The 11895-nt window shown below is 37.1% G+C and overlaps 2 protein-coding genes across 2 annotated transcripts; both read right to left on the bottom strand.

Annotated features, from left to right (window-relative positions):
* Positions 1-7739: 7739 nt before the first annotated feature.
* EV154DRAFT_555196 (uncharacterized protein) lies at positions 7740-9382 on the bottom strand (the record flags this gene model as incomplete). Its single annotated transcript, XM_051605257.1, has 5 exons — positions 7740-7896; positions 8174-8276; positions 8397-8426; positions 9045-9133; positions 9258-9382. 5 exons carry the CDS (start codon positions 9380-9382, stop codon positions 7740-7742), a joined length of 504 nt encoding a protein of 167 aa, XP_051453189.1.
* A 659-nt stretch (positions 9383-10041) lies between these two features.
* Positions 10042-11667, bottom strand: EV154DRAFT_568310 (uncharacterized protein; the record flags this gene model as incomplete). Its single annotated transcript, XM_051606069.1, has 1 exon — positions 10042-11667. The coding sequence occupies one exon, from the start codon at positions 11665-11667 to the stop codon at positions 10042-10044; it is 1626 nt and encodes a 541-aa protein (XP_051453188.1).
* Between the last annotated feature and the right edge of the window lie 228 nt (positions 11668-11895).

The following is an 11895-nucleotide window of genomic DNA, read 5'->3' as shown; positions in this document are numbered from 1 at the left end:
GCGAGCTGACACCAGCTACAAAAGTTTTAGCGCGTACGGGAAAGCGAGGTGGTGGGTGATCTCCCAAAGCAATATCGACATGATCATCAAGATCTCGCAAGCTTCTTTATCAAGTGCTTACCGTTGAGCAAAACAAGGTCCAAAAACAAACGAATGCCAAAGGCTCTGGTGGGAAGATACTCATTGTTGCCAAAACGAGCAAAGGGATCTTTTATAAAATGTTAGTTTATTAAATTACTACTGGTATTGCTGAGGTTACCTTCTGCAGGAGCTTCTTCTTCATCCGCCTCTTCCTCATCCAAAATTTCGTCGAGTACATCTTCATCGTCACTTTCCTCGTCAGCATTGTGTCCAGCATGTTCAGGTACATCAGCTGTTTCTGTAGCAGCGTCTAATAAAAATAATAATTTGTAAATAAGATCACTCCATTATTCATAAAAAAAAGGCTGCAATTACTCTCGTTGATTTCTAATAACGTGAAAAAATAAAGATCAGTAAGTGTTTAAGTAGATCCTATCATGTCTACGTTGCATGCGTTCCATTAAGAAGATCTCTCATCGGCTTCTTCATGATTAACAAGAGTCTTTCGGTTGACTAATTTAAACCCATTAACACCCGTTTTACAACGACTGCAGGTGCAACGGCGTAAGTTTTGTGTAGTAGTACTCATTATTTTGTTAATTTTAAATAAAACAGAAAAGGGAAAAAGACAAAACTGGGCGTGCACGCGCTGTTACTTCCATCTTCGGAGTTTTTGACCTTTCGAAATCTTTCCCTTTTTTTTTGTTAAAGCATACGGCTTTGGGTACGCAGACGCGTTTTTTTAGCAAAACCTTTGTAGATAATATATGAGATCATGACAAAGGTAATAGTTTAAAAGTTATAACGCCAACAAGGATGTGACTCACCCTTTTTTTAAAGAAAAGAGAAAGAATCAAATTAATTGAAGACAGCAGTCGCTTGTTGCGTGCACGGACAAATAGATCATCATTGACATCATTTGTGCTTAACAACCGATGCCTTTTCTTATTGTTTACCCTAATTTTAATTTTCTCATTCATTGTTGTTTCTGCACAGACAGTTGGGCCTAATAAATGTATATCTTTTTTTACTCATTTGTATTCGCTATTCAGCTCATCTTTAACGAATTAGGCTTTCTTTTCTTCTTTCTTCTTTTTTTTGCTCATTCAAATAAAATTAGAATCTACTTTTTTTTTTTCCTTTCTTTTTTCTTTTCCCTTTTTTTTTTTTTTTTTTTTTTTCATCTCTTTTTTTTATGTCTTTTTTTTTTCTCTTTTTTTTTTCTCTTTTTTTTTTTTTCTTCTTTTTTTATCCTTTTTTTCATCTGTTTTATTTTTCTCTCTTTTTTTTTCATCCCTTTTTTTTTCATCCCTTTTTTTTTCATCTCTTTTTTTAATATCTCTTTTTTTCTTCCTCTATTTTCATTTTCTCATCTGTTTTTTTTCTTCTAATTTCAATTTCTCTCCTTTGTTTTCCTCTCTTTGATTATTAATTCCCTTTTTTTCTTTCGTTTCCTTTCTACCTTTAATTTCTATCTATTTGAGCTGTTTAATAGAATTGAAGCACGTAATTCTTTATATCTCTTGAGAAATGCGCAGATCGTCTGGTATCATACGTTTTTATGTTCAATGACAATCCTAAGGCGTTTAAGACATGGGGAACAAGGCCAGTTCCAGCTCTTTTTTTTCCTTCGTTTAGCTACGTCACCTTGTTTCTCTCCTAACGACATTGATAAATACGACTTGAATGTTCCAATGAATTAAAAATTGCAGCACACAACGAATCCTGACGAGAAATACAAATATGTGTTTAAGCGTCAATCTGGATTATTTTATGCTCATTTTTAGGCTCGTTTGAGTGTTAATCTGGATTATTTTATGCTTACTTTTTAGGCGTGTTATAAACGGTTATTTTCATAAATGATATCCTACTCTCGTCAGACTTAGGGCCCTCACAAGCATCAAAATTATTTTTTTAAAGATCCCGATTAAGGACTTTATTATTATTATTTTTTTTATTATTTTTTTGTGAAAGGTTACAATTTTGCCAAATAGATAAATGAAAAATTAAATGGTATTATAGGCGATTAACAATAACATCGAATTTTCTCCATTGCCAAATTTCGAAATATCCGAATAAAGGATTAAAATCCAACGACCCAAGAATCCTTCTATCAGATAAAAATCAGCCAAATTGGGCTACTGAACTCACCAATGTTTTTGTTTTTGTTTTTTGATAAAAGAGTTGTGTTTGTGATCCTCTTCATTTTGCTTTACTAATTCTTAACTATCCAATTTTATTTAACAAAATGCCTTTCCAAACGTACACTACCATTAACTTCGTCATATGGGATTCAGCTAGCACGAACGTTTTGATCAAGTTGTTTTCCGATTAAGTTGTAAACGTGGGTGTTATTCGCTCACCTCAAGCAAAGCTGAACTTGAACAACGCAACGGAAGATGCTTTTAATGCCAGTGACGCTATCAACGGTAGAAGGGATTTTGCAGCGATGAATAACAAGTGGATTCGCCTCTGTGATACGTTCAGAACCAGACGAGACGATGCTAATTCTACTGGTAGTGCACCTCTTCAACACTGGGAGTTTCACGATCTGATGGAACAGGCAACATCGAGAATGCAATACAGACTGTAGTGGGTGACTGTTGTGTTGTCCTGTAAAGTGTAGAAATGTCTGATGTCGGCTATAATCACTATTTCATCATCTCCTCAAGTCCAAATGAAAATTATTACGATTAAGCAACTACTGTAACAATTATGAGATAAGGTTTCATTTTGTGTTTCTCTAAACACAATAAAAAGTATATCGAAACAATAAAGTCCATTGAAAAATAATACAGATACGGTAGCATTTTGAACGGAACGTTATATTTTATCCGCTTCCAAAAGGGTACTTAAAAGCAGCGTCATGGGATTTCGTGAAAAAGCTTGTCTTTTGAGAAGTCTGTAAGTAACCTTCTCACAAAAACAAAAAAAAAAACAAAAAAAATCAATAAAGCCTTAATCGGGGATTTTTGAAAAAATAATTTTGTTGCGTTGGAGAGCCCTTATACTGAAATGGACCACTGCATCTTCGTTTCATAAAAGATGAAAGCAAGTGACTATCACTACAGAACTTCTTGAGCAAACGACTAGTTACATATGTACTTAAACCATCACGTGATAGTAAAACAATGCCTCACAACGTTATTAAGCACTGACATTAGCAAAACAAATGACGAAGTACGCATCTAAAATAAGCATTTATGTCTTAACCGTACAGTTATCACTCATTCAGACTACAAGTGCACATGCGTTTTCTAACAAATACAAAATTGTCTATAATTCAAACTGAAACGCACGTTTTTAGTATACGAACTCACTTTGAGCAAAAAAAAAAAAAAAAAAAAAATAGGCCGCACAACAAACAAAAAAAAATCAAACTGCCCGGCAAGAAAAAAAGTTTTTCTTTAGCGCTAAAAAAAAAATATATACTGCATCCGGGTATGTTGGTAAATGATGGATCCAGGAATAATCCAGGTTCAATACTAAAGTACGAGTGGTGTCTTAGAGAAGCATTAGAACCATCGACAATTGTGAGCTTGACAAAAACTGATAAGGATTTCTATGTCTGTATGTTTACCTTCGCTTGGATTGGGAGTATAAACACAGTACATACTAATATACAAGGACACTGTAAAGACTTGCAATTAATAATATACAACAGAAGAAATAAGGAGTTGCCACTAGTATCGCCTCTGAAATCTGCAGAGAGTAGTTATTACTCTCACAAATAATTCGATATAATCAACAGTTACTTCTAATACAAATTAAGATTCAATCAACAATGAGAATTAAGATATATTTATAACTAAGATAAAGATAGGATTCAGTTTTTTCAAAAGAAAATACATCAGCTTTTTATAGCTGTCAAAAATATAGACAACACCGACAGAAACCAAGGTAGACACAACACAAGAATTATTACTCATACTATTAACCCAGAACTATTTACCGCACTCAAAGACCTATCAGTTTACCAACAAATCCGAAAGCTTGCACGTAGATATCATGCGTTGAAAAGATTGACGAAAAGCGGACATACAAGCAAAAATACACACGTATCAAAAACTGATAAGTTCCTGCGTGTCTTTATGTTTACCTTTGTAAAAATATAGTTACGAGAGAGTAAACAAATGTGTAGATGAGTACTAAAAGGAGATTATAAAGACTTAAAGATTTAGGGTGTTCTCAAGCAAAAAAAATTTGTGAACCCCTCTTTTTGTAAAATCTTGGAACCCCCTCCATAAGGCAATTATAACCTTATATTTTCATACTCCTCAGCCAAAAAACGTCGAAAATTCTTGCTAACCATTTTAAAAGATAAACCACCATCAGGGGGTGGTTTAATTACGAAAATGGATTTACGAACCCCTCTGATGTAATGCTTTCATCATTCAAAAAATACTAAAATGCCCCCACTAGTTGACAGTATGATCATAATAATTTTTACTTTGTTGTTTTCTTTTCTTTATTTTTTGATATTCAAAACTAGCAAATAATATTAACTTTACCTTTATAAACAATGTTCGGTACCATCAACTTCAACGCCCCTTCCAGTTCAACTGCTTCCACCTCCAGTGCTCCTATTGAGGACGACAGAACAAGAGGTCCAAATTGGAGTGTAGCAGAAGAATGCTTGTTAATTCAAATTTATAATAAACATTTGAGTTCTCTTGAAAAAACCAAAAGTGATCACGAAAAAGGGGAGAAATACACGGAGATGTCGATTGAACATAATCAACTGGCTCGCCTTCAGAATTTGAGAAGTCGACCATCAGAGGAGCAAAAAAGAAAATGGAAGCGTATGGTGAAAGATTTCAAGGAAGAGTTTGCTAGACGCCAATCAACGGGTGAATCAGGTTTCGAACCTGATGTTGTCTATGATAAGCTGGAAGAGATCTTGACGAAATTTCCCACCATCTTGCCACCACACACGTACTCATCCCATTCCAGACAGTTCGTTGACAATACTAATGGTGGAAATCAAGGATCATCTACAGCTCCAGCTGAATCTTCGTCTGTACCTATTGCAGAACATGAACGTCCTGCTCCTCCTCAGGAATCGCAACCACCTTCTTCTCGCAGAAGAGTGGAAACACCCCCTCCCGATCACGTCTCCAGTACTCCTCCTCCTCCTGTCAATCCTTCTACGACCTCACCACCCAATCCTTCTCCCGCCCCTCAACCTACCAATCCTTCTTCTGCGCCACCTCGTCGTCCAAGATCAAACGTAGGCTCTACACCATCTACCACGACCTCTGACACTGAAGCTATGCTTAATCGCATTGTTGATAGAGAGCACGAGCTTCGTAATGGAACATTTCGAGAGTTCAGAGAGTATATGGATTCACGATTAGGAAGAAGAGATCCTACGGGAGAAGCAATCATTGCTTCTTTAAACCGAGCTACAGCTGCTTTGGAACGAAACGGTGATAGATTAAACGAGTTGCATAATCGTATGCATCAACAAAGACCCAATCAATAAAGATATTCTTTTTTTTAATACATATGTTAAATTACATTTGGTACCTCTTTATTGTCTAGGTTGAAACCATCGGTTCAACTCATCTCTTCTTGTACGAACAGACTCTCGAGCTGTTTCGCCATTCCCCTCTTCATCTTCATCCATCTCGATTCCCTCGTCAATTTCAAAATCTGGATCCCCAATGTTGATACAGAAATTGTGTAAGATACAAGCCGCCGTAATGACTTGGCATATATCTTTAATCTTCTTCATGTAGACGTGTTTTTTTATGAACCTCCATCTAGCTGAGAGTATTCCAAAAGCCCTTTCGATGGTCATTCTTGCTGAAGAGTGGACCTTGTTGAATTTGCGTTTGGCAACGGCCTCGTCAGAATTGCCTGATACTTCACTCAAAGGATATGGAACGATTACATTACGACAGAGAGCATATGCAGAATCTAAAGAGGGTGTGTAAGTAAATTATATGTTAACTTTATAGTCAGTATATAAATAACCTGCCAGAATGTAACCGTCCAAAGGGAAAAATGTTGCTGGCTGTCGTAAAAACTGGGTGTACACTTCAGTCCACTTGAAAGCACCTGCATCGTGGGTGCGACCTATAAATACATATCAGTAAGGCAATCAACATGTTATGAATATTTCGCTATTACCAGAGTCACCGACACGGATATACGTGAAACGGCATTTGTTGTCACAGATTGCTGTCAGTTTCATCGCAAAGTTACCCTTTCGATCACGCCAATGTTCTGGGTGATCTCTAGGACACTCAATTACAACATTTTTACCATCGAGTGCTCCTATTGCTTTGGGCAAACGACGGATAGCCCCTTCTTCTTGACCATGAGGCCATTCAAAACCCGTTTGAATTTCCTCAACCCTTTGCTGATCCATGGGCCAGTTGATCAGATCTCCGTATACCCCTTCGATTGCAACCAAAAATCTTCGGAAAAAGTTGATATAACTACCATGCGATACACCAAAAGCCATGTTACTAGTTCTGTAACCAATATGACAGTTGGCTAAGCGCCATATAGCACATGAAATCTGGATGTATGCGGGGATGCTGTTGTGGGCTAGCAGATCAAATGCTGGATGCTGACTGAGGTCGTTGACAAGTCTTTCGAAGCTGCTAAGATTCATGCGATACATTGCTCGAAAACTAGTGCGTGGATTGTCATCGTCAGCGAGAAAAGGGTGCGTGATTGTCCAGTAGTGATAGTTGGAAAACGTTCCATTGTTGTTTGGACGAACTCGAGTTGAACGTGTGCCAGTTAATAGGAAGGGTAAGGCATGAAAAAAGGAAGGTACATCAAAAACTGAAGAAAAATAAAAAAGAAAAGTTTCGTGAAGCAAATTGATCTCCAACTGACGTTGTTCCATATACCACTGAATTGCGGCTACATTCATGTTAATGAGCGTCATTGATTCTTCGTAAACAGTTGTAAACTCATTGAGTGATTCTTCGAAAGTAGACATTTTGGCAAAGATAATAATAAATTTATGGGAAAAAAATAATAAAAAGAAAAAAAGTTACAGGAGGATAGTAATCTGACAAAAATCTGCCCTGATGTCATACACTATACCTAATTTGGGGGGGTTCCAAGATTTTACAAAAAGAGGGGTTCACAAATTTTTTTTGCTTGAGAACACCCTTATAATAAGACTGCTCCTATTTACAATTGTATACCATGCTTAGGAATTGGGAAAAGATGTCTCAACTTTTTTTTTTTCTAATTCCTGAATCTACATGACAATGTGAATTAGAACCATAATTCCAAGCTTCGCCTGGTTTTAAAAAACAGTACTATGCTTACCCAAACGTCCAACATTATATGACAAACCACCCGCCGGGGGTTTTTTACAAAAGTCATTAGTATTTGCGTTCATCCGTATCAGCGCTAATAAGTAGTCCAAATAAGCATAATTAGTACAACGTATTGCCTTAAAAATTCAGTTTGCTTTACCTCTTGTTATGAGCTGTATCATATGGACTGATTCTTTGAAACGATACACTAATACAATTGATAACGTGATAAAATTTGTTTTTTGCTTCAAACCCGTTTAAACAAGTTGTTGAATTTGTTTTGGAACCGTTTTATTGCCTTGTTCAGCGGGATGATACAGTGACTAACGGAGTTCATACAAATCAGCTTCAAATAATACAGGTTATTTTTTATTTGTGGTTGGTAGCTGATTGTATAAAAGCACCGTTACTGGAAAACATATCCTCATTATAACTAGAGGCTTGATGAGTTTGTATTTTTCCGTACCACTGGTAACAAATTTTGTTGAACCGTATTGGATGTTTCGTATAGCGGGATCGCCAGTTACTATTGAATTGAGTAAATCATATCGTTTTTGTATTTCATTAGTAGTTTACCTTTGCTTTGTAACTTGTGGCATCAGAAATGACTATATGAAGACAGACCATGATTCAAACTGGATGATAAATTATATTTGTCATCTTCAATAATATCACCGCTACAAAATAGGATTTTTTTCTCTTTTTGGACCGTGTTTGTATATGGGTCAAATAAAGAATCCAGTTTCTATTTAAACTGTAGGAAATATTAATTAAAATTCTATCTCTGTTGGTACTGATTTCACCTTAAGTTTATATCTGGGTTGTGTGAAGAATGTGTTGCATAAAGCGTATAATTGTTATAATTATGCAGCAAATCAGAATTGCATTCTGCCATAATATTGGCCGCTGAAGAGATGTATTGAGTTTGTTTCTTCAAACTTGTTTTTTCTCTGGATCAGCGGTGGAGCTAAAGAGGTTTAAGAAAGTAAATATACCAACGTCATAAGATAGTATGTTTCGCTTTACCTTCCATATGTAGCTTGATATTTGCATTGTCTTTAATAAAGTAGAGATTGTTTTTGTATTTCCCTAATTTAATGCTGCTTGATCCAGTTTAAGATTATCTACAGCTACAGATAATTCTTCTTCGTTGGTGTTATTAGTTTCAAGACTCATTAGAGACTCTTATTGATATCTTCGCTACAATTGAGTCCGATGTTTTTAAATATAACATGCCCATCTTTAACGCATCAGTTATTTTTTAGAGAGCGACTGAAAAATTAAAGATGGCCTAAAAAAATTAGTCAGCATAAGAATGGTCCCCGAATTACATTGATACGTACCATGTTATAAATAAGGTTACTTTCTCATCTGGTTTATATTCATTTTGTTAATTTCTTAACGTTCCCTAGTAAAAGCTGATTTTGAGACTTTTACCAAACCACAATGTGCTTGTAAGATTGACACAATGTAAGTTCATACATTTCCGCTAGTAGAAGCAAAAGACGATACTTCTACTAAACAACATCGTACTTGTGTAATATTGTACGATGACTGCTTTAAAACTCCCATTGGTTTGAATACTACGGTTTTCAATATGTAGTTATCAAATTTCTAAATTACAAAAAAGTTTAACCTTCAAACGTTTTATAAAGATGCCATAATTATACTTACGTTTGTATTGGTATAAATTGAAGCGTTTCTCTTCATCGTTGATCTTTTTTGCTTCAACTTCAAAGATATTTAAGTGTCCATTTAGATACCTTGATTTGGATTATACCATGTTTGCTAGGTGAGTGTTCGCAGCAAGTAGCCGTGAATAACATCCAAGCCTATAGAGTAGTCGCTTATGTTGATGTTAAATGTTGACATGCTTGATGTTATTACTTGCTGTTGCACCGCTGATATCCATTGGCCCGTAATTTTGTTAAATCTTCAGAATTTAGTTGTGTTTGCGTAAAGTTGCATTGCTCCGGCTTGGGCCATATTGATAATTTGTAGTTAGCAAACATGGATGCTTATTTTAAAGATTTCCATCCTTTCGATTTTGGTTTTCGTTTAGATGTTGTCGTTGTGTATTTTGTTGTTATATCATTTGTTGTTGTATGGTTGTTTGTTATTTAAATTTGATTATTAGATCTTTGGTTGTTTGATGTTTGTTGATTTTTTGTTGTTATTAGTGCTGTCTTTCACAATAGTTTCTAGGATTAGATTTTTCTTTTAAAGTTGTAAGCTATTGCGACTGAATTGTAGCACCTTTCGTATAAGCGTTGATTGTATATGTCTTATAGCGCAGCATATAGGATCTTGATCAGTTGTCATACACTGCAAATTTTGCTTGCACGTAAAAAATAAAAGCAAGTATTTATCATGTTATTCTTGATAATTGCTGGATGTCGCTAAGATGTTATTTGAATGAGGATGAATAGCGTCATCCATATTTACTTTTTCAAATGCTTGAGAAAATAAAAAATACACCAAAGACGACTACCACCGGCAGCAGAAGACTCCACCAAATCTTCCCAATTGTTTTCCACCCGTTGAATCAATTTCACTCAATTTCCTTCGCCTGATTCCTTCTTCTCTACCTCATTATTGGCTTCAGTGGTTTGATTAAACCAGACAAACTCTCACCACCAAAGGAGAAACAAAAGAAAGCCGAAACTTCTTTTCAAGGTACGCCTGCCATCACAGAAAAACCTTCTTCTTCGTCTCCATCACCAGAGACCGAACCAGAAACAGAGGGAGAACCAGAGAAAAAACTGTAAGGGATGAAGCCATCAGAAGTATCGTTAGATACTTCTGCAGGAACTGACTCCACATCTGAATTCACAGCGTATTCAGTAACAGATGAACAATCATCGCTAGCATCAGAGGGAGCTTCTGTGCTAAGATCGTTGAAGTCCACTGCATCTTGCTCAACGAACTGATCGGGAACATGATCATCGTTAACTGCCTCGGGAACTGAGACAGGAGCAACACAAAACCCATTATCAACAGCATCTTCGGCCTCTACGGGTTCAGTCAAACCTTCCACTACTTCCAAAGACTCCTCAAAAGAGTCAATATCCATAGGTTCAGGGATAACATCATCCATTTCAGCAGCTGTTGGGTACAAAAATACGACGTCAACATCCATAGTCTCTGTAGCTTGAGAACAAGCTAACAAAGCAGCACGAAGACGAAGTTTACCATAATGATGGCGTCGTGAAGGACGAGGTCTATGTACACCAAGTCGAGCACGAAGACGATGATGGCGCATGCCAGCTGTACTAGGACGACATACCGAGGTATGACGACCAGCCCTCTCGAGAGAGGTTGCACCTGCTGGATACAAGGTAGAGGCCGAAGCAACACCTACATCATCGCAATATGCGTTATCCCCAAAAGGGAAAGAAACCGCATAAGAAGCGTTATCCTCATAAGAGGAAGAAACCGCTTGGGCTGCGTTATCCCCATAAGGGAAAGAAACCGCAGAAGGTGTGTTATCCTCATAAGAGGAAGAAACCACACAAGAAGCGTTATCCTCATAAGAGGAAGAAACCGCTTGAGCTGCGTTATCCCCATAAGGGAAAGAAACCGCAGAAGGTGTGTTATCCTCATAAGAGGAAGAAACCACACGAGAAGCGTTATCCTCATAAGAGGAAGAAACCGCTTGAGCTGCGTTATCCCCATAAGGGAAAGAAACCGCAGAAGGTGCGTTATCCTCATAAGAGGAAGAAACCGCACAGCACACGTTATCCCTATAGAGGGAAGAAACCGCGTGGGGAGCCAAGTTGGTCTGTTTTCTTGGTCGGTTGACGACCGAAGACACTGGAGCAACGAAAACATTGTTTTCTTGCATCCAGGCACGAGTAATGGCCTCACAGGCATATGCCCAAGAAGGAACAGAACTACGTGAAACAGAACCATACTCAATGGGAGGTGAAGGCACATAGTCACGGCCAGCACAAGGACCACCGACAAGGCAAGCACACCAGAGAGCAAGGCAACGGAACTCCTTTTCTACGCGTGGTGGAAAAGCGAGATAATCTCGACTTGGTCCAACCTCACGGAGAGAACCGAACATTGTTTGTGGTTGTGTGGGAGCAATAGGCTCCAAAGAAACAACAGGAAAGTTGTTAATGGTGGTGGTGGTGGAAATGAGGGGAGGCACGAAGGCATTGGGGATTTCTCCCACAATGTCATTGTCAATGGGCAAACGTTGGCCTGTACCCCTAAGCCAGAAAAACGAGAAGAAGCTATCAAGCTTTTCCAACAGTAAAAACACAACCACTTTAACAATAAAGCAAAACATAGCACAAAGGAATCTATTTGTTTAATTGGTACATTAGAAATGTGCAAACATCTTTACTTGAAAATACTCTTTCGTACTTACACGTCTGTAGCAAAAGTAGGCTTAAAGAGGATAGTTTTGCAGAAAAAAAGGTAGAAAAAAACAATAGGATCAATTAGAATTCTTGTCAGAGTTTATTGATGTTAAAGTTAACTGAAGATTTAAGAAGAGGAAAAATAAAGAGTATTT

The sequence above is a fragment of the Mucor mucedo genome (genome assembly GCF_025094135.1).
Source record: "Mucor mucedo strain NRRL 3635 chromosome Unknown EV154scaffold_122, whole genome shotgun sequence".
NCBI lineage: Eukaryota > Fungi > Mucoromycota > Mucoromycetes > Mucorales > Mucoraceae > Mucor > Mucor mucedo.
Note: the sequence above shows the minus strand (reverse complement) of the source record. Positions and strands in the feature narration are given on the sequence as shown.